The following is a 22610-nucleotide window of genomic DNA, read 5'->3' on the forward strand; positions in this document are numbered from 1 at the left end:
CTATTTAGTTTGATGGAAAGGCTGTGCAATGGCAAAATAGGGGCAAGGAGTTCTTGTTCAATGCAGAACCAGGGAGGGGCTCTTTCAGGTGGAAGCGACCAATGAGCCAAATGTCTGAGTCCGAATGCATAATAATAAAACAAAATCTTGGGTAGGCCTAGCCCACCTTTGTCAATCGGCCTATGTAATTTATTGAAATGCAGTCTGGGTCGCTTACCACTCCAAATGAAAGACTTCGCTATGCTATCAAATTGCTTGAAATAAAAGAAGGGGACATCTACCGGGAGAGACTGTAGCAAGTAGTTAAATTTTGGAATACAGTTCATTTTAATAACATTAACCTTCCCAATCATCGATAAATGTAATGAAGCCCACCTGTCTACATCGCTCGAAAACCGTTTTATTAAAGGGTCAAAATTAACTCTGACTAAATCAGACAAATTTGTTGGGAATAAAATGCCCAAATACTTAATGCCCTGTTTGGGCCACTGGAAGGCGCCTGGCTGGAAGGCTGTTACTGGACAGTACGCTGTCAAAGCCAAAGCTTCGGATTTAGACCAGCTGACTTTGTATCCTGAGAACTTGGAAAAGGAATTAACAATTCTGTGGAGGCAAGGCAAAGATCTAGTGGGGTCGGAGACGAATAATAAAATATCATCTGCATAAAGCAGAAGCTTATGCGCCACACCTCCCGCCACCACCCCTGGAAAATCATCCTCCTTTCTTATCGCGGCTGCTAATGGTTCCAGGGCAAGACAGAACAATAATGGGGAAAGAGGGCAACCCTGCCAGGTGCCCCTATCCAGAGTAAAATAATCTGAAATTAATCCATTTGTTTGTACTGCTGCTACTGGGTGTCTATAAAGTAACTTAATCCATCCAATACAAGTATCCCCAAACCCCTATTTTTCCAAAATCTTAAAAAGATAATCCCATTCTACCATATCAAACGCCTTTTTGGCGTCAAGTGAGATGGCAGCGACCGGAGACTGATCATTCGCCACTGACCACATGATATTGATGAAACGCCTGATGTTATCAGAAGAGCTGCTGCCTCGAATAAACCCCACCTGATCTATATGTATAAGAGATGTCATAACTTTACTTAATCGGTTAGCCAAAATTTTAGCCAGAATTTTTACATTTAGCTGGATCAGGGAAATTGGATGGTAACTTTTACACTTGCTTGGATCTTTGTCCTTTTTAAGAATCAGGCTGATCCGGGCATTGTGTCATGGTTGGAGGAAGCTTTCCATTCTTTAATGATTCAGTATAAACTTCTAACAAAAGTGGAGCCAGTTCTGTAACATAAGATCTAAAAAATTCAGCGGCAAAACCATCTGGCCCCGGAGCCTTACCATTAGGTAGGGACTTAATTACCTCTTCAAGTTCCTCCAGGGTTATATCAGAATCAAGAGAGTTTTTTTGCTCATTCGTCAGTTTAGGGAGTTCTAATGGTTCCACAAAGTTTCTAATATCTTCATCAGGAAATGAAGACGTGGAACTATAGAGATCAAGATAGAATTCTTTAAAAGCATTATTAATATCAATGGCTGAGGTAAAAATTTCACCACCATCAGATTTCACTGAGGGAACAGTAGAAAAAGACTCTCTTTGCTTTATATATCTAGCCAAAAGCTTCCCTGCTTTGTCCTCTGACACAAAGTATGACTGTCTTGCCCTGAACAACCAAAACTCCACTTTCTGCAACAAAATAGTATTATACCTGTATTTCAATCGGATCAATTCTCTGAGGCCATCAGATGACATATGGCGCTTCAGCTCTGCCTCAGCACTTTTAATATTTCCTTCCAACTCCACAAGTTCTCATGCCTTGAATTTTTTGATAAATGAGGCATACTGTATGATCCGACCCCTAAGAACCACCTTAAGTGCCTCCCAAGCCACACCCACAGAGGATACTGAGGACCAGTTGGTCTCCATATAAACATTGATTTCAGTCTTTAACATTTGTTGAAAATCAGGATTTTGCAAAAGGGATACATTAACGCGCCAATTATATGATTTCCTTTTCTCTGTATGTGGCAATATCTCTAAACTCACCAAGGCGTGATCTGAGACTAAGATATTTCCAATTGAGCGGTCAACAACAGATGAAATGAGAGACTTAGATATAAAAAAAAAAAAAATCTATTCTAGAGTAAATCTTATGAACTGATGAAAAAAATGTATAATCCCTACCAGATGGGTTCAGAAGTCACCAGATATCTACAAGACCAAGATTTTTACAGATCTTGTGAAGTGTCAATGTAGCTCTAGGGGGTTTACACACTTTTGCTTCACTGTGATCAAGGACTGAGTCCATCAAAAAATTAAAGTCTCCTCCCAATATTATGTCATGAGAGATGCCAGCAGCTTGCAACATCCCTTTGAGATCTATAAAAAAGCCTTGATCATCAACGTTAGGTGCGTAAATATTAGCCATAATCAACCTTTGCCCCTGAATTTCTCCTAACACAACAATGACTCTTCCTAATTTATCTTTAATCTGTTTGAGACATTTGAATTGTAGATGTTTATTTATCAATATAATGACTCCCCTGCTCTTACTTGAGCCAGCACTAAAGAAAACATGCCCACCCCATATCTTCCCAAATTTTTCAGCTTCTTGTGGGGAAAGATGCGTTTCTTGAAGAAACACTATATCATATTTCTTGCGCTTAAGAACAGAAATAACCTTCCTTCTTTTTATGGGGTGCCCCAACCCATTCACATTCCATGTGGAGAGAGATAACCCATTCACATAAACATTTGAAATATTGATATAATAATAAAAATTTAAAAAAATGAGTGTGTCAAAAACAAAATTATACAGACCCAATTCCCCATTAATGCAACAATCAAACCTCGAACTTCCCCCGGAACAAAACAAACAGAAAAAAGAAAAACGTGCGCATTAACCCCGCACACGACAGCGCCAAACGGTGTCAATCCCTCTAAACTCAAAGAGTCCATGTAGGCATGCAAGGATCCCTGCGACAACTTTGCCATCGGATTGCTCGAGTCCGGTACTTCTGCACAAATTTTGTGAGGCACAATTACAATAACAGAAAATACTTTGTAAAACATACCCCAGCCAACAGGCAGAATAACAGAAAAAACATGTAGATTCATTCACAGAACTGTCTCGAAGGTGTGTTCCTCCACAAAATAAATTCCAGCTGATATAAAGCCGTTCAGTATCCTCGGACAGACAAACAATTGTTCAGTGAGCCGGCTGTTATGAGTGCAGCAGATGAGGTAATCATTCTACTAGGAGGCATAAGCACAAAAAACAAACATATTTAACCACAACTGTCCCGAAGTAGCGTAATTCCACAAAACAAGCTCCAGCCGTTAGGCAGAGCCAGCGCGAAAAACAAAACTGGCATCCCAGTTCCTCGGATGATCAAGAGCCAAACTAACTCGGAGGCCGCGCAAAACAAAAAAAAAAAAGAAAAAAAAAAAACATAACTTACTCAGCCCATCAACTTTATCAAAGACGTCCTTTATGTGAGCATATAGATATTTTGAGGTCATCCAAAGTGTCCATTCTCGATCTGGCCGGGGGAAAAAGATCTTCCGTCAATGAAAAAGTTTCTTGGAGTCATGCCATAAAACAAACTCCAGCCGCTAGGCGGAGTCAACGCAAAAAGAAACAAAAATGGCACCCAGCTTCCTCAGATAATAGAGTTCCTAAACCGCGAGTCAGTCCACTAATATAAGAAATATCAAATGGCTTACTCCAATGTATTTATAAAGGAGAGTGCCTGTTTTGGACATGTAAATACTTTGCAACCATTCTTCGTTTCTATTCTCAGTTTGGCCGGGAACATCAGAGCGAACGAGATCTTTTTCTGATGTAAGAGTTTCTTGCATTCCTTGAACCGATCGCGTTTCTCTCTTGTGGAATTCGCAAAGTCCGGGAATAAGAAAATATTATGGTTCTTCCAAGAAAGCTTCCCTTTGCTCCTCGCCTGGCGCAACACAAGATCTTTATCGGATGATTTCAGAAATTTGGCCAGAATGCATCGAGGCCTATCTCCCTCAGCAGATCTCCGAGCTGGGACTCTGTGAGCTCGCTCCATTTCCAGCTTGTGGCCTGTTATGTCCAGCAGACTCGGGAAAAACTCGTCCAGGAATTTCACCATATCTCTGCCCTCTTCATGCTCAGGAATTCCAACAATTCGTATGTTATTCCTCCGGCTCATATTTTCGAAATATTCCAGTTTTTCCGAAATTAATTCCAAATCTGTTTTGGACACGGGCGGATTAGTGGTTAATTCCCTTTCCGATGACTCAAGATAATTGATTCGTTTTCAACTTCTGTCACTCTTGTAAACAACTCTGAGAATTTTGTTTCCATCGCCGTAATTGATCGACATATTACAGCGAGATCCTCCAAGTCAGCAAGAACCTTCGTCAGCATCACCGACATGTTGGACAACTGACGCTGAATATCTTCTCCCGACATGCCGTCCAAATCGTGTCTCCGGTCTGCAGTCCCGTCAGAGGCCTCAGCTTGAACACGTAAGTGTCTTTTAATGTCTCCAGAGTCTGAGAATTTTGACTTCTTTGCCATATTTACCTCAAAGAGCATGTATGTAATTGGGTGTATCGAATCTCACTGGATCACAACATGAAAATAATTAAAAAACTAGCAAAGTTCGCAGAGCTCGTGTCTCACACGTCTGTCTCTCGTATGGCGTCATGTGAACCCCAACTGGCGGCCTTGTTAAAATCAAACTTCTATTGCTCGTTTCTAATGCTGGGATACTTCTGAAGAATATGCAGAGAGGCGGGTGCTACACATGGCCAGGAAACACACATAGGGAAACTTTTACCTTGTTACTGTAGTTCTTCTGGTGTTTAGGAATAATAGTATCTAACCTACTTCATCTTTATTATTACTCCACCATGACTGGATGGGCCAAGCTTCTAAACACTGAATACTTCAATTATTGTTGATATGTAAATGTAGGTGGTCATATGATAACAGTTTAGGTTTCTGACGTCAGAAACCTGAATATTTCAGGGAAAAAAAATAGGTGGTTTAAGTAAACAGTCTTTTGAACTGGTTTGATTTTTTAGTTTTGAAAGTTACAGTGTGTCTTCAAAGTGCATTGAACTCTTTGTTCTCTAAAGATTAATTAAAGTTGCATTACTAATAACATGACCCCTTTAGTACTTCAGCTATCAAACACACATGTAACAAAAATTAAATAAAAAATAGATTTTTACCCATTTCAAGTACAGCTTCATCTCCACACGAGGAATCAGACTAATGATTTCAGCATCGTGTCATAGACATTTAGCAGTGTGACTTCAAAGTCTCTGAAATCTGATAGTATTTTGATCCAGCACCAGCCTTAGGGCAAACCCAGGATGCTCATAGGCTCTGAACACTTCAAGCATGAAATGTTGTTTGGAGAAATGTAAACTTATTTTATCCATTTGCTAAATGAAAGAGAGATTCAGAGATGGGCAATGAGGTATGTGTAGTCCTTAACAGACTCCAGTGCCAGACATTGAAGCTGGGAAGTCATGAGCATGGCTACACAGTTGTAGAAGGACTGGAGTCGAGTGGTGCTAGTGTTGCTAGGGACCAGTTTGCGCTTGTTACCAAGGTAATAGATTTGCAGCACTTTTGGTTTTCAAATGAAAACCATCATAATTATTTGGATTCTATCCATCTGTCACCATGTTGTAACTGCATATTCCATGACTGGGTAGTAATTAAAACAATTTCAACAAAAAAAGAAAAAAAAAAAGAAGAAAAAAACTCAGTCAAAAATAATTTTCTTTATCCATAAAAAATCAACATAGTTGTGAGGGCACAACTTATTTAAAAACAGCAAAAAGATATAACTTGTTTCAGCAGAGTAAACAGCAAAAAATTATTAAAATAACTCTTTCACTTGTCTTTGGCTATCATGATAACAATGCTTTAGACCACCCAAACAGTATAATGTACAGTATAATAAAAATTATAATGTAAGTGCTGTATCTACTTTGCAAATAGCCAGATCAAAAAAACATAAGGCTGTACCAATGGCTTTTTTGACACTGAGCAGGTAGTCCCTTCTTATCTCATCTGAGAGAGCTTGAATGGTTCCGCTCAAACTCTTCAGGTTCTCTGGGACTAAAGCAAGAACATTCTCCAGCCAGGAGTCCTCCATGAGTGCCACATCTTCTGTGCCTATTCCATGCTGGATGTAGTAGTAATACCTCTATAAGTTAAAAAAAGCTCAGACTGAGTGCAAAGGTAAAGGATTACAGTGGAACACATTCAGTTAAAAGACCGTCTCTTACCAAAATGTCCTTCTCTGCAGCAGTAGATGAACCAGAAATGTATGGGGAGCTGTCTTCTATGAAGGGTGCAGCAGGGCCATGTTTACGTTGCCTGAAATCAAATTGTTTTTTTAGTGATGTCTGTGAAAGGTACAATTAGTCATCAACAAATCTGCCACGGCCAATGAGCCAACGCCCACGCCTGCCGCGGCCAACGAGCTTGAAGCCTTGTCCGTCCCAGAGCCAGGATTGCCAGCCTCATCCATCCCAGAGCCAGCGTTGCCAGCCTCGTCTGTCCCGGAGTTGGTGTTCACGGCCGCCCGGAAGCGGAGGAGGAAAAGAAGGACTTCTGCTATCAAGTCTCTGCCCATGTTCACAACCACAGAGGTCATTTCAGAGTCTCTGCCAGTGTTCACAACCACAGAGGTCGTTCCCAAGTCTCTGCCCATGTTCACGACCACAGAGGTTGTTCCCAAGTCTCTGCCCATGTTTACGACCAGGGAGGTTGTTCCCAAGTCTCTGCCAGTGTTCATGACCATGGAGGTCGTTCCCAAGTCTCTGCCAGTGTTCACGACCACAGAGGTCATTCCCAAGTCTCTGCCCATGTTTACGACCACAGAGGTTGTTCCCAAGTCTCTGCCAGTGTTCACGACCACGGAGGTCATCTCCCAGTCATCCAGGACTCTTAGCCTCGAGCCTCCCATGGCTCTGCCTGCCACGGCTTCACCCCTCAAGCCTCCCGTGGCTCTGCCTTCCACGGCTTCACCTCTTGAGCCTCCCACGGCTCCGCCTTCCACGGATTTGCCTCTCGAGCCTCCCACAGCTCCGCCTTCCACGGCTTTGCCCCTCAAGCCTCCCACAGCTCTGCCCTCCATGGCTTCACCCCTCGAGCCTCCCACGGTTCCGCCTTCCACGGCTTCGCCCCTCGAGCCTCCCACAGCTCGGCCCTCAGAGTCTTCCACGGCTCCGCCCTCAGAGTCTTCCACGGCTCCGCCCTCAGAGTCTTCCACGGCTCTGCCCTCAGAGTCTTCCACGGCACCAGTCCCTAGTCTGCGGCTGCCTCCCAGGCCTCTTGACCCAGTCCCTAGTCTGCGGCCACCTCCCAGGCCTCATGACCCAGTCCCTAGTCTGTGGCCGCCTCCCAGGCCTCCTGATCATCAGCTAACCCCTCCTTGGCTTCAGGATCACCCCTCGGATCCTTCCTGGACTGCTTGGCCCTGCCTCCCTTACCAGCCTTACTGGGGCATCAGAAGCCGCCCATTAGAGGGGGGTTCTGTCATGATCCACTGTTGTGTTGCCTTGTGTTTATCCTCTGTCTTCTGTTTTCCCTGGACTACACTTCCCAACATGCACTGCCCTCATCTCTGTCAGCTGTTCCCAATTGTTCTCACCTGTGTTCCATTCCCTCGTTAGCCCTTGTGTATATAATGCCCTGATTTCTGCTCAGTCTTAGTCAGTTGTTGTTTTCTCCAGTTCATGTACCGGTTGCTATCTTGGATGAACATTTGTTTTGTTTCCCAGTTCCTAGTCTTGCCTTGTTCCAGTGTTTATCCTGTTTTTGTAATTTGATTTATTTTCTATTAAATTTAAGCTGCATCTAGATCCTGCTCTTGTGACTTCCTTCAAACGTTACTTCAGAACTGCTTGCGGTTACTTTTTGGCTGGACACTTCCATGATGCTTATAGGATCCTGCTGAAATCCCTCCGTCTTTGGTCCCCGCATGCAGAGGTTTCAACCGAACCTGAAAGTCATAACCTATCAGTGCTTTTGTTTGTTGAGCAGACAACAATCAGATCTTGATGAACAGTGATATGGTGCATCAGTACCAGACTTCACCTGTTGTATCTGCGGTAATAGACCCACTGTGTTGTCTGGTTTCTTGGGAGGCTTCGGTCTGACAACAGAGCCTTGAAAGATGATCAGTCCCAGTAATATTGTAAGGAAGTTGTTAAGCTTCAATTGACAGTATAAATTAGCACATTCAGAGTGGATGTGATCCTTATACAAGCCTTTTATGAGAAAGTTAATTTTTTTTCCTTAAATAAAATTACTTTACTTTTCACTCACCAGAAGCTCCATATTCAGGAATTTAGGAGCACTTTTCCATCTTCACATTGAATAAACTGGTTGTTTTGACTTTTCAAGATAACTCAGCAGATAAGTCACTTTAGCTTACAGATGTCGAAACATCTGCGAGAAGAGAGTTTGGAAAATTTCCCAAATAAAACTCACAAATATGCCATTCTTATTGACCTGTGAAAGTCGCTGAGTAATAACAATAACAGAAAATGTTTTAATAAAAAAAAAAAAAAATCATATGAAGGACAAGGATGACAAAAACCCTCCTGAGGATGGTGAGAAAAACAAAGAGTGAGGAGAAAGAAAGGCAGAATTGACAACTACAAAATGTTTGAAATGAAATGGATGATGGGGCCAAAAGCAAAGAGCCATACAGAGCTTCATTAACCCCTAACTGTGGATGAGTGCCATCAATCAGAGTCTACATTACAGTGCAGTGACATCAGACCCCTGTTGCTCTTTCATCAGTGCATGATGAGCATCTCTCCAGAGGAAACCCATCTCTCTGGGGCCATCACACACTGCATGTCACAGTGTTTATGTGTATGTTTGACTTTGACTTTTAGCTAATTATATGTTGTGGTCTACTCAGTCTTTTTTCTTTTTTTTTTTCTTTTTTTTTTTTTTTAGTCAGTAAGTATTAAATGGCTATGGTCTTTTCTTGAATGAAAACTTCCTTTCAAAACAAGTCTTTCCCCAAAAAGACTGTGCCACTGCATGACACTATACCTGTGGTAAGAGACTTAACCCTGAGAGTGACCCTGAGAGTGACCAATTGATGATGTAGTAACAGATCTGATATGTCTCATACTGCATTATAATTTAATTCAAATGAGGCTAAAGACATCATTCACCTATTCTGATGTGAGAACGTCTTTTCACATTGTCTCAAGAATGTCACTCCAGTGTAATGACATTTTCAGTAAAAGAAAAAAAACTGCAAATGTCATGAAAGTTTAAAATATGTTTGCCTGTAGAGTTTAATTACACTAAAGCTGTGGTGTTGGTGTAGTGGACTAAAGCACTGAACTGGGAAGCAGAAGGTAGTTAGTTCAAACCCCATAGCTGCCACCATTGTGTCCTTGAGCAAGGCACTTGACTCCAGGTTGCTCCAGGGGGATTGTTCCTGTAATAAGGGCACTGTAAGTTGCTTTGGATAAAAGTGTCTGCCAAATGCATAAATGTAAATACAGAAGAGTCTCAGTAAGACTGATGGGACAGACAGGTTTAGTAGACAGAATGATGGTAATGTGGACATTTTTATTTTTGTATTTTACTTGCTGCTATTTGTTTCACTCTGGATATTGATTGTACATGCAAATGCATCAATGTATTACGAATATTGTGGAATGGCTGCAGTTACATAAGTTTTTGTTTGATTGTAACAGTATATATTGTGGCATGCAGAAGGACAGGACACAGGGTTAATCATTTTATTTTTATTTCCTCACCGGAAATATGTGCTTCAAGAAAGGAATTTGAGAAGGGAATCTGTTTCTGTGAAAAGCTGGGGAAGAGTGTTTCGGAAACGTAAGAACTTTTCCTTGTTTATAAAGCACTTGCTGGATGGAGAAAAGAAACTAACAACATATTCCAATGTAAAATTCTTGTTTATTGGCAATTGGAAAACCATTCCAATGACTTCCAACATGACTTATGTTTAGACTTTAAAAGGGCAGTCATTTAAATTATGACAATTTGAGACTTTCTGTTAGGGAGAGGGGTTTGAAATTTCCTATCAGCCTAAATTTTCCTTTTTCAGGTATGGTGCTCCATCCGAGTTTTTCATGCAGTATTATAAAAAATAAAAAGTGCAAAAATGGCATCTTTATGGGTACAGCAGCTTGTCACTGGAGCAGTACCCTCAGAGGTACACCCACTGTCCTTTACATGTCAATTGGATTGTATGCGTCCCTTATCTGTGCCTAAAGTATAATTATTAGTACTGTATGGTATAAAGATGGCACCTTGAGTGTACTGCTCCAGTGAAAAGCTGCTGTACTTCTAAAGAGACAGTTTCTGCTTTTTTTTTTTTTTTTTTCTCTGATGGTAATTGCAACTCACAGCTCTATCCTAGTCCTGCCACTTGATGGAGGAGTTGTACAACTATAGCATACATGATCACACGTGAAGTCGGCATGATGTTTCCGATAGTTTCGGTACCCTAGGATCGGTGACTGTAAACCGACACGCTGACATGCAGCATTCTTATCAGACATGTTTGTAGTGGTTCCAGTGTGTTCGCTTTCCACCTGGCACGATTGGCAGTGCATTATATCAATGGTGTGGGAGACTAGGGTTCAAAGCAGGGTAGTAACCACATTTGAAAAATCAAAAACAAGCATGATTTGTAGGTTTCACTTTTCCCTCTAACATTACTTTTTTGGTTAAGGTAACAGGAATGGTTAAGGTAAGGTTGGGGTTGGGGCACAACTACACATTTCTGATTGGGTATGCAAAACTAAATTTTGTGCCCCATGTATCTGTCAAGCGAGAGGGGGAGTGTCATCCATTATAAGTGTTGAGCAGGGGTGGTGGTTGATGTTGGAGGGGCCGATTGCACCACTTTTGTGAGCCACTGGAGCCCCCATGCATTGCATACCTTGCATATATGTTTTTTTTTTGCCTCTGGGTTGGGGATAGAATCTGTAAATATATGCTTTTCTCTTCATTGTATAATGTCCTGTAAAGATGAAAACAACTTGTTTCACAACTAGCTTTTGGCGACCTCTCCTGGACATAAATGGAGCTCACAAGTGCCCATATGCCCTACAACACTTACTGCTTTGGCCACCGGGGGCAGTGTTTCGAAATTTCGGTCAAGGTATACCGATTTCACTGGTGGCTTTACATCGCCTACCGAGTAATACATTTGTTGAAAGTTAATTCAACCAAAAAGTTTTAACATTTTGTTGCAAAGATGTATTGTTACGCATTTAATCTGATCAGTTTTACTGAACATATAATTCCAAATGTTTCTGCAAGAAAGACATAAAAGCTGAATTTATTGCAGTGTGTCCAGCCATTGTAATTTCTTTATGACCAAGTTAATACTTTTTTTCATTAATGCTCATAAGATATCAATAAAGACACTCACAGACAGATTATGACCAATTAATTATTTTTTTTTTTTTCATCAAGGCTCATAAGCTGTCAATAAAGACACTCACAGACAGATCTTTGCAAGCCTTACCTCTACAAACAAACGCATGAATTACGCTCTTCGTTCATGAGTTATTGTTTTACTGTTTTGTGATGACAAGTTTTCATTGACTGCGCTGTCTCTGCGGTTCTGTAAGTAAAGTTTTCAATACAAACATATAGCCTGATGCTAACGTTAGCGTTCGAGTCGCTTGTGAGATTCAAGTCTGCTTGTAGACATCATTAATATTACGTTCCCGAAATGTGTGTAGTTGTAAAAGTAGTTGTTTTAATGTTAAGTCTCGAAGGTGTGGTGATGGATTCAGAATGCATTTAGAAAATAACATTAAGTGCGATCCAAGCTAACCACACGCAAGGAAATAAAATAGTAATCATATAAACAACACTTTCTTGATTAACTATCGTTGATTTTTTTTTCGGAGTGGAATCAAGTGAGAAGTCATAAAGGCTTTTGTTCACTTTATGACGCATGTCAGGATGGCCGAGCGGTCTAAGGCGCCAGACTCAAGGTGTAAACCTTCCAGTATAACGGGGTTTCTGGTCTCCGAATGGAGACGTGGGTTCGAATCCCACTTCTGACAATAATTTTTGATTGATCATGTAAATTTACCGGGAATTAAAATTCACAGTCAAATTTTGAAAACGAACATTGATGAAGGTGAATTTACTAATTAAAAGTCCGAATTCAACGAAAATGGTGCTGATAGCATTTTGTATCTGGTTAAAGTCAAATTATATAAGATAACATATAACATTTTAAGACCAAAATTCATTGTTTCTTGTGACAATGGTAACATTTTCAGACACATGGAAAAATTAACACTGCCACATCATATGTAACCTAACCAGCAAAATGCCATGTCTCTTCTCTTCTTACTGGGTAATACTTCTTAGAGGAAAATGTTGTACAGAGTCATCAAGAGCTCTGATTACAAATATGAAAATGTCTTTTATCTGTGCTATACAAAATTACAAAAATATAACACATTAACGTATACATAAACAATTCAACTCTTCAAGGGCTATGAACACCTGAAAGTGTCCACTTTTAAAATGCAGCAAAGTACAAAGATTTTATGAATTTGTGGCTTCCTGGAGCTTCTTTCTTTTCAGTAGTCGGGTGCATTTGGGACATGCTTCATTGCGGAAACATGAGATGTGGAAACAGGCTTTGCAATCTACAAAAGCACATATGAGGCAAGTGTTATTTTATGTAATAATGGAATGCAACTTAATCTGTTTTGAGTTCTCATATCACATGAAGAAATGATCAAAGCATTTCAAACTAACTTCAGGTGGACAGAAAAATTGCTATTAAATGATACCAGACAAAAGCTAGATTTTAAACTCTGAGCATAATTATTAACAGGGTGTTTGGAAATGCTTGCAGTGTGTTGATGTCTGACCTTGGCAGCAGGTACAGGTGTATCTCTGAAAAGGGAAAAGCACTTCCTTCCCGTGACAGAACTCACAGATAAAACCTTTTGCCTGACACAGCTGAGGAACACAAGAGAGAACGTGACTGTTACAAACACTCTCTGTAAAAAAAAAATAAAAAATATAATATATATATATATAAACGTGACAGTGTAGATACTGCAATATTCTTGGGTATCAGAATTTTAACAGCTGTCTCCATAGAATGATCATACAATAGTATATTGATAAATTTACTGTAAAGTGGGCCACAAGTATATTGTTATTATTTCCTTATTTACAGTACACACACACACACACACACTTTAGAGCCCAAATGACTTGCATAACACAAAACCAATCAGAAAGCACACAAAAATGTAGATGTTGATATAGATTCTACAGCAGTCAGTGTGCCCTGTTAATCCATAACTGCAGCTTAAGAGGGAACTTATGATGATGCACCATTTGAACTAATTACCAAGAAAGCTGTTTACATGTCTCCTAATAGTGAGCTTCATTTGGACAAACCTCACAATTGTCTATGTGAGCAGTTGCAGACTGCATTAAGGCTCTTGCCGTGATACAGAGCTGACCCTTTTTCACCCTTATGAGGTCATCCATGGAGAAGAGGTGGAGTTCCCCCATCACGTGAGAAGGAAGTTGTTCAAACTCAGCACAGACTCTGATTACAGAGAAAAAGGAGTAAAAAAAAAAAAAAGAAAAAAAAAAGCTTGTAACATACTGTACCCACCCCATACGTACAGTATAACAAAGCTCTCTTCAGCAAACATTACATTGAATAGTTCATTTACGAATGTTTCAGGACAATGACAGATTAATTGTGTTAAATCAGAATGATCTCTCTATATCATGTGTAGGTAGAAAAGATAAGCACTTCTAAAAATGTGCATTATGAAAACTGTATATTGAAAATCACAAGAGCAAATGACAGGAACAAGAAGGCTGGTAAAAGGAGAGAAACAAATCACCCAGCTGATAGTCTACATGTGCTCAGAAGCTTTTTGATGGATATTAGTTGCTCCTGTAGTTCCTAAAGGAAGAGAACATGCAATAAACATCATGTGAGTAAAACAAACTGCCTACCTCAGTGGCGGATATTTCCTCAGTAAGACACTCTACCTTATGCAAAAGCCAAAAAGCATCCTAGCTCTTTATATACAGAACTTATAGTGAAAAATATTACAGTTATAATTCATACTGAGAATCTGATAATCCCTTACTGGCACATTAATTTAGAATTCAACTGATCTGTGGTCACTATTTTTCAACGGCCTTGAATGTGGCTTAGCCAATCAAAATGTAGTGTTCATTTGGTAGCACTTAATAATAAGGTTACATTTATTAACATTAGTTAATGCATTAGGTATCATGAACTACTGTAACTATAAACAATATAATTTTTTAATTTTTATTTTTAATAAAACATTTAATTCATGTTAATTAAAAGAATATATAATTGTTCATTGTTAGTTCATAATGTATTAACTAATGTTAGCACATATAACTTATAATAAAAAAAAAAAAGAAAAATGTATACAGTGTTGCAATTAACATTTACCAAGATTAATAAGTGGTGTAAAATGATTGATCATGTTAACTAATGCTGTGAACTAATGTTAACATATGTAACCTTATTGTAAGGTGTTACCATACATTTTTTGTAATCACTTAACAATAGGGAAATTCATGAACTGCATAAAAGGGAAGGATTCATTAAAAATAGCACAACCCTGGAAACTAGAACAAAATCCACTTTACAGTGTTATTGATCTGTGATTGTTATGAAGTGCAGCTTTTCAGTGCAAGTCATAAAGGCCTACTATATTGTGCCTGAGCAGAGTGAAACACTCACCCTGAAACGCTGTAGCTCTTTGGCCTGGTTATATAGGTTCTTTGCCAAACTTGTGATTTTGAAGAGCGGTTGCTGCCATATGGAGTCCAGTAACTGCCTGGAGAAATGGCAGACCGGATACCGTGCAAAATCCCAGTTACTCAGAACCCGAGCTGGAATCACTGATTCACCACCACCATGGCAACCATCACAAAAGTATCTACCCAGGTAGTCACAATACTGCAATTTCTTTATATACCCTTGGGAGAGAGGAGCAGTAGTTTAATGTCAGAGGAGTGCAAAGTAAAGTCTTCGGAGCACACTGGGAACAGATTGGGAGCATTACTCACTGGGGTTTACTTCAGTGCCACAGCCTGCACACAGGAAGTGCTGGGAAGCAATGACATCACTGCGTCTAGAGAACAGATAAACACTAATTTTAATGATTCTGATCATCTGTCATCATCAGGCAGAATGTTAGCCTTAGTCACCGTTTACTTTCATTGTATGGAAAACAGATGTAGACAAAGTGAATGGCTAACATTCTGCCTTTTGTGTTCCACTGAAGTCATACGGGTTTGGAACAACATGAGAGTTCGTAAATATTATTGCATTTTTGGCAGAATTATCCCTTTAAGAAAACAATCAGTCATCTAAGCATTTCAATGAGAGATGATCTGGTACTGTGTGGATGTGGTGGCCTTTCTCACCTGTGTGTTGGTTGAACACAGAAGATGATTTGAAATCTGGGCGGAGCCCAGGTTAATGTTCCTCTCATCCTGCTCTTCTGCCTGATCTCTTCAGTTAGACTGATCATGTCCCCTGACATCATGGGGACAGAGACCTGTGGAAGAGACAGTTAGAACTGATAAAGTAGGTCTCCTGCCGAAATGTAAGGGATAATGTACAGTTAGCTGGTCATTATTGTAAAATAAACCAAGACAGGGTAATCAGTACTGGTGTCAATGTGAGGAGGATTATGTTACGATAATGATCAGCTGACTGTACATTATCCCACTTATTACATGGCTATTAACCAATTAAATTAATAAATGGACATAAAATATTGATTTGAATTAAAACTGTTTTATTAGGCTATGTGAGAATAAAGAGACTATGGAATGCTATAGAAAACATTAAACTAACAGTGTAGGAGGTTGCAGTGCCTTTTAGCAAGATGATCACACAGGAAGTCTGCATGTTGTTTCCGAAAGTTCCGGTACCCTAGGATCTGCATTTCCCATCAGACATAGGCCAAGTTCGGAATGGAATACTACCATACTACTCTTACTATTTCTGCCATAGACATATATGGCTGAAGTAGTAAGAGTAGGATGGGTAGTATGTCATTCCGAGCCATTTTGTAATTGGTTTCAATGTTTACCTTCCCACGTGGTGGAACTCACTTCACAACTAGCTTTTGGCGATCTCTCCTGGACATAAATGGAGCTCACATGTGGTTGTAAGTCCTACAATACTTACCACTTTGGCCACTGGGGGAAGTGTTTTACATTTCGGTCAGAATATACAGATTTTTGCAAAATGAAAAGTCGACCTACTCTTTCTGATTTCACTGTGAGATCAGGCTGCTTTTAGGCCCTTCACCTCTTGAAAATTAAACTTAACTTTCTGAGAATTATCAGCATTTAATTTAAGAAACCATGCTTTTAGCTAGAATCCTTAGCATTTTTTTTATTTAATTTTTTACCATTACTCAACCCTGTTACTCTTGAATGAGTAATAGGGTTGAGTTTTTAGCATATAATTATTATTTTCTCACTAATAATGAATTACTCATGACCAAATGTGTTTTAAGCATAATACAAACAATGAAGCTACAAAATAATGCCAAAAAAATAATCATTTTTGAAGTACTTTAATGTTTATTTTTCAATTAAAGTGTAGTCCCAGAGCAGAGGGACATGAGAAAAGTCCCTTTATTTTTATTTGACATGTATGCTGTCATCAAGGTAATTTACCTTAATTCTAAAATGGGGTTTAAATAAATAGAACCAGATGCACATTGGCAAATTTGAAGTCAGTGGGACGCAAATGGCACTGCAATAGTGGACTCACTCCTCCTGCCGTTGGTTGCCAGGGACAATGGTCCATTTTACAATTTAGCAGTCATTATATAAACATACAGTATTTGACCACAGAACGCTGTGATTGACCAAGTATTCCAGAGAGCCATGTAGAATTTGTAAATGTTAAATCTCCCCTACTGTGTCACAAGCATACTGTGTGTGAGTATCTGTATGTGGCAGAGAAAGAGAGTCTGGATGAGATTATGGCCCAGTCCACCCTGATATGTACTGTATGTGTATTTCTGTAGCTGCTCCTGTGTGTGCTCATTGCATGAATGTGTTTATGCGTAACCACTCTCACTTCCTGCAGAGCTGAGGTGAGGTTGTCAGGGTTATGCAGTTGCTCAGAGGGGAACCACTGCTTCCTGAACTCTGACACCAAATGATGGGCTAAATGTTCTGCAGAGCACGGCATTCTGGAGCTCTGGAGAGGACTGCAAAATACAAACAAATCTTAACTGGAAATGATGCAACTAAAATTAAACACGGTTACTGACTTTGTACAGGCAGAATTCAGGTTGTGCATACCTCTCAAAAGAAGCCAAAGAATGTCTGTTTGGGGTGCTGTCGTCTGGAAGAGATAAGAAATTAGAAAACCAAAGAGAAAGAAAAACAATTCCTGTTTGAACAACACAAAATCTTTGACATTTCTTTATAAATTATTCTGCATATGTGGACAATATTTTAATCATTGGTAGAACAAACACAGTCTGAAAATTGATTTCAGCAAAATCTCTGCAGAAGTAAATCCTTTTTAGTGATGACTTGTTAGTTTTAAAGAGGTCAGATCAGCAGCTACAGTATCTGATCATTACCAAGACCACATCACAAGTGGATGACACAGGGCATTGTGAATTATGCCAATGTTGCAACACAATTTGATCTTACCCTCAAACCTGCTGTCAAAGGAGGAGATTGAGTCTGTTTTTGTGGTGTTGTGTGTTTTATATCCATCTTGATAAGGATTTGTGCAGTTTAACTGTCGCAGACACACAACCCATTTCACAGTCTCGAGCACTTCCAGCACCATATCCACAACTACAAAATGAGCATTCTCCTACACACAAACACAGACATGCAAAAAAATACACTGGTCAAGCTTTATTTTACAGTGTTTTTACAGAGTAGTTACTAATGTAATTATGAACTACATGTATTTACTGTGTAATTATTTTGTATAGCTGCTTGTACTACATATTGTTATTACTATAGTAATTAATAATAGTAACATATAATATGTGAAACACAGACACTGTAAAGTGTTACACACACAATTTACTTTGTTGCCATGATAATGTAAGAGCTCTTAAATAGAAACACCATAACCATCAGTGTCATCATCTTCGTCCACATCATCATCATCTATGCTCAGTTGTTTCATTTTAATCTACACACGCACACGCGTGCCATTGACTTCTATTGTTTTAATACTAAGCTAATGATACAGTACTATATTTTCCATCAACCCAGAAACCTTTCTGCAATTTTACTTTCCTATTGTGACATTTTTTGTATGCCATTTGCCTTGTGTGGACAGTTTTCTCGAAATTGTAGCACACTTTAAAAACATTGCCAGTCTTCATCTTCAGTAAAATACTGCTTTCCGCATTCTACTGTAAAATCAATGCATGCCATGCCATTTTCTGGTATAACACAACAAATTACTGTGAAAAAAAAAAAAAAAAGAAAGAAAGAAAGAAATAACAGTTTTGCACTGCATTGTGGGATAATTATGTTTTGTTTGAAATCACCATTATGGTATTTAGCGTTCCCTTTAAATTGGTAGTGTTCCCTTTGAATGGGAACTTTGATTATTTAAAATTAAAACATTTTCTCCTTGCTGATGCAATTGTATTGCACATAATGTTATTGCACATAAACTTATAGTAGAGTTGGCAACCAGGAATGCACAGATATCAACACTCAGCATATAAAACTCAACAATGGTGACAAACAACAAACATTGCAGGTTAAAAAAATATACATTTGATAATTGTGATTCAACAATACAGCACTACTACATTGCAGTAATTTCCTGGCCCTGTTCACTGTGCAGTCATAGTGTAAAGTTGTCTTTTAATTGTAATAAATTGTAGAAATACTACTGTAAAGTATCCTTTGAAATTCATGCAACTGGTAGAATTTACTATAAACTTAGTTTTGTGCTTTCTTATTCTTTTGGGGACATTTGGTCCCCACACTGTACCACAAAACCTCACACCCCACACCCATACACATACATGTTTGTTTTCAGTCATGGTGAGGATTTAACATTGACTTCTAATGTTTTTATTTTGAGCTAATAATATTGTCTATTCCCTAGCCATATCCCATAAATCATACCCCCCAAAACACACACATACCTGGTCTAAGTCCAAACTGCTCCTGTAGAGGTCTTCAGTGGAGTGTACATCAACAAACGACCCACATTTCTTAGCTTGGCCTGAGCTCCTCTGACCAGACACTGATGTAATGTCAGAAAAGGCTCTTCTTTTAGGTCCTGGCTGGAGGCCCTTATTTTGTGAGACCCTCAATCTTCTAGAAACAGACTCAAAGCTGAGCCTACCAGTAGAGTGACTGGGAAGCTGAGACTCTTGAGAAAAAGGTGAAATGAAACCTGTACCACAATGATATGTGTGAAACTTTGTCTGTCCTATAGACCCCATGGGCAAATTGCAGTGATCAAGGCAACCTGGAAGAGAGGATGCATCTTTGTTTATATCTGGCACAGATACTGAAGCTTTGTTTGGTACAACTGAAAGTTCTTCCCGTTTATCAGAGTTATTCAGCTGTTCCAGTGTATGTAGATTTGAATTGTTGTTCACTGTTGTTGATGGAGAGGTAGATAGTTCCAATCTATTGTGGACTGGAGGTGTCAAAGACATTCCAGTGGGAGATGACTGTTTTTCTGTCTCTAGCTCTATGTTAAGCCTCTTGCGGGATATGACAGGACTGCTCTTGGGCAGGTGGTACTGTTCCTCAGGGTCGAGGAGGCAGGAGTCCCAGTCACTAACTGGAGGATCACATTCACACTCCTTCAGTCCACTTTCATCAATATCATCATTAGTGCTGTCAGAGTGATTCTCATTTAAATCAGAGTTAACTAACCAGCTAACAAAGTGCAGCTCTCTGGGAATGCTGCCGCTAGTTTTGGCATCTGACTGGAGTGGAGAGAGAACAGGACAGTGAAATGATCAGGGATACAGGGGGAAACATTTGTGATTATCTAAATGTTGATTATTGTATCCATCAAGGTGAACCAGCAGGTGTAGATTATTCAAAAACATTTGGATTTGCATTACTGCCATTGAATTCCCTTGGATGATTTTATACTGTAGTAATAATAAAAAAAATTGACTTATATGGGAAATTACAAACTCCTCATTGAAAGTTATACCACATGTATCCATTCTGAATGATCCTAACAATCACTTCTTAGATTAGATTATTGTAATCAATAAATAAACTTCAATTGGTTCAAAATGCAGCAGCCAGAGTGCTGACTAGAACCAAGAAATATGATCATATTATCATCATTTTATCATCGTTACATTGGCTACCTGTTAAATTTCGTACTCATTTTAAAATTCTGTTAACTACGTACAAAGCATGAATGGTCTAGCTCTGCAGTACTTAAGTGACCTTCTACCATGCTATATCCCATCACGTTCATTACGATCGCAAAATTCTGGCCTGTTAATAATTCCTAGAATGCAGACACACTCACTCAGTTTAAGTCTAGACTAAAGACTCATCTATTTAGCCAGGCAAACACCTAATTTGTCCTTCAACTCACAATTAGGCTGCTTTAGTTAGGTCTGCTGGAACCAGAAACAGTGATCATGATCTAAAACTCTGCAATAAATTGAATGGCATCTGTGCTAATATTATTTTATTTGTTTCCCTGTCTCAACCTCGGGACTCCTATCCTGAGGTAGCCAGAACCGGCCAGATCCAGCTCCATTCCTGCTTGGTGTTGGACTCCACTGCTACGTGTCACTGTGTGATGATGACTAATAGCAGCTGGTGCCAGCCAAACATCACTTCAGTCTATTACGATGGACTCCAGAGGATGAACTGATGCCAACTCCAACCATAAGACATGGGATACTTCATATGCCATTGCCTGAACCTTGGACTTAGGATAGACCTCACCGAAATTACCGGCCAGGTTGAACTGCGATGCACCTCACTGATCTCTGCCTACATCACCTCAGTCTAATGATGGACTACACTCTTGAAATGGAATACATAGACTATCATTTAATTGCCAGCAAAACCCTTCATCAGCCAACTAACAAGGACAATTGCATCTATGTGAACTTCTGCAGTTAATCCAGGATGAACTTCAAAGACAATAGTCATTAATCTTACAGTTCTTACAAAATTTTTGTTTTAAACACTGACCCTTAACACTTACTTAGTTTAATAATTTTAAACCATGACTTGCATTATACATAAGTAATATTGGCATTATATTCATAATGTTAGCCAGAGGGGAACTGGCCTCCACAGTGAGTCTGGTTTCTCCCAAGGTTATTTTTCTCCATTAACCAACATCTTATGCAGTTTTGTGTTCCTTGCCACAGACAGCATCTAATTATGACCTGACGGATACGGTCGAAGCAGGTAAAGTACAATATGATGATGCTTTATTTGTGTTAAGCACGCTGTGCACTCGATGCCTAGAATAGTTTCAAACGGGGAACCTCAGTGCAATGTTGCTCAAAATGTGTTGCCGCATTTTTATTTATTTATTTTATTTATTTATATATATATATATATTTTTTTTTTTAGAACAGTAGGCTATTTAAGGACTTCAGCATAGACCACTAAATCAGAAGCAAACAAACTAAACGTCTGTGCTCAGTATGGAGAAAAAAAAAAAAAAAACGTTATAAAGTAGAAGTTGTTAAGGACAGGAAAGTGTCCAAAGTGCGGGCCGGGATGAAGAAATGGGGTTACTGTACATTTCTACTGCAGGCTTCAGATACATTACAAACGCGCTGCATCAGTTTTGTGTTCCTTGCCACAGTCGCCTTCGGCTTGCTCACTGGGGTTATAAATACAACTATTATTTAATTACTTATTTTTAAACAATACACAATCGTATTTTATCAAACTACACAATGATGACTCTAAGACATTATAGATATTACAGTTTTATCTTCTGTTAATGCCTGATCTTCTTTAAAGCTGCTTTGAAACGATGTGTGTTGTGAAAAGCACTATACAAATAAAAATGACTTGACTTCCTAATCATTGAGACTTGGATATGTTCATTTAATTCAAAATACACTAAAATAATTTAACTGTGATTGCAACAGCTGCAAAGCTGTGTCTACTTGGGATTTCACTGAGATTAGTACATTTTAGACATTTATAGACATTTTGAATATTTGAAAGCCATCTAGCAGTATAAAAACAATTTACCATATCTCTTACAAAAACAAAAACCAACTCACCATATCTCATTTGAATTTTCAGAAACTAGTTGAAAAGTCGTTGCTTTTGTTTATGATATGATCTGCTTCATGTCAAACTCTTTCACTTCCTCCGTCTGTAAATGAGGTAGTGCTTGATTGCTTTAGAGAAGCAGAACAGCTTTGCACTTGCTTGATTAGATAGTGGTAAAAATTGCCTCTATACAGACTGAGTAAGACTAAAATAAGAGCAGAGCAATAATACAGTGTAAGATGATGACCTGATTTTTTATTAT

At 39.1% G+C, this 22610-nt stretch overlaps 2 protein-coding genes, 1 non-coding gene and 1 pseudogene across 9 annotated transcripts in view; 2 read left to right on the forward strand and 2 right to left on the reverse strand.

Moving 5' to 3' along the window:
- LOC127448003 (dynein axonemal heavy chain 7-like) overlaps window positions 1-8371 on the reverse strand; it is a 105378-nt pseudogene extending 97007 nt beyond the window's left edge.
- A 3633-nt stretch (window positions 8372-12004) lies between these two features.
- trnal-caa (transfer RNA leucine (anticodon CAA)) lies at window positions 12005-12114 on the forward strand. Its single transcript has 2 exons — window positions 12005-12042; window positions 12069-12114. It is a non-coding gene; the product is annotated as a tRNA-Leu (tRNA).
- Window positions 12115-12282: 168 nt separating this feature from the next.
- On the reverse strand, window positions 12283-22507 carry LOC127448383 (protein associated with UVRAG as autophagy enhancer-like). 4 transcript variants are annotated; one of them, XR_007898517.1, is made up of 12 exons: window positions 22357-22507; window positions 19255-20048; window positions 17780-17948; window positions 17420-17462; window positions 17193-17325; window positions 15515-15648; window positions 15155-15219; window positions 14826-15064; window positions 13942-14003; window positions 13486-13634; window positions 12940-13030; window positions 12283-12711 (listed from the first exon to the last, which is right to left on the reverse strand). XR_007898517.1 is itself a non-coding variant. In XM_051710865.1 (12 exons), the coding sequence occupies exons 1-12, from the start codon at window positions 22357-22359 to the stop codon at window positions 12608-12610; spliced, it is 1995 nt and encodes a 664-aa protein (XP_051566825.1). In that variant the 5' UTR covers window positions 22360-22507; the 3' UTR covers window positions 12283-12607. The 4 variants fall into 4 exon arrangements, 2 of the variants coding, with proteins under 2 accessions (XP_051566825.1, XP_051566824.1); XM_051710865.1 differs by having other exon boundaries at window positions 13481-13634; window positions 19255-20052; XM_051710864.1 differs by having other exon boundaries at window positions 13481-13634; window positions 22357-22504.
- The window catches only part of LOC127448382 (leucine-rich repeat and calponin homology domain-containing protein 1-like), a 115599-nt gene continuing 113047 nt past the window's right edge, over window positions 20059-22610 (forward strand). For all 4 annotated transcript variants that reach the window (XM_051710860.1, XM_051710859.1, XM_051710861.1 and 1 more), the window contains exon 1: window positions 20059-21520. The gene's annotated coding sequence lies outside the window, so the exon portion shown is untranslated. The remainder of the gene's footprint in view (window positions 21521-22610) is intronic.

The sequence above is a fragment of the Myxocyprinus asiaticus genome, chromosome 11 (assembly GCF_019703515.2).
Source record: "Myxocyprinus asiaticus isolate MX2 ecotype Aquarium Trade chromosome 11, UBuf_Myxa_2, whole genome shotgun sequence".
In the NCBI taxonomy this organism is placed as follows: Eukaryota; Metazoa; Chordata; class Actinopteri; order Cypriniformes; family Catostomidae; genus Myxocyprinus; species Myxocyprinus asiaticus.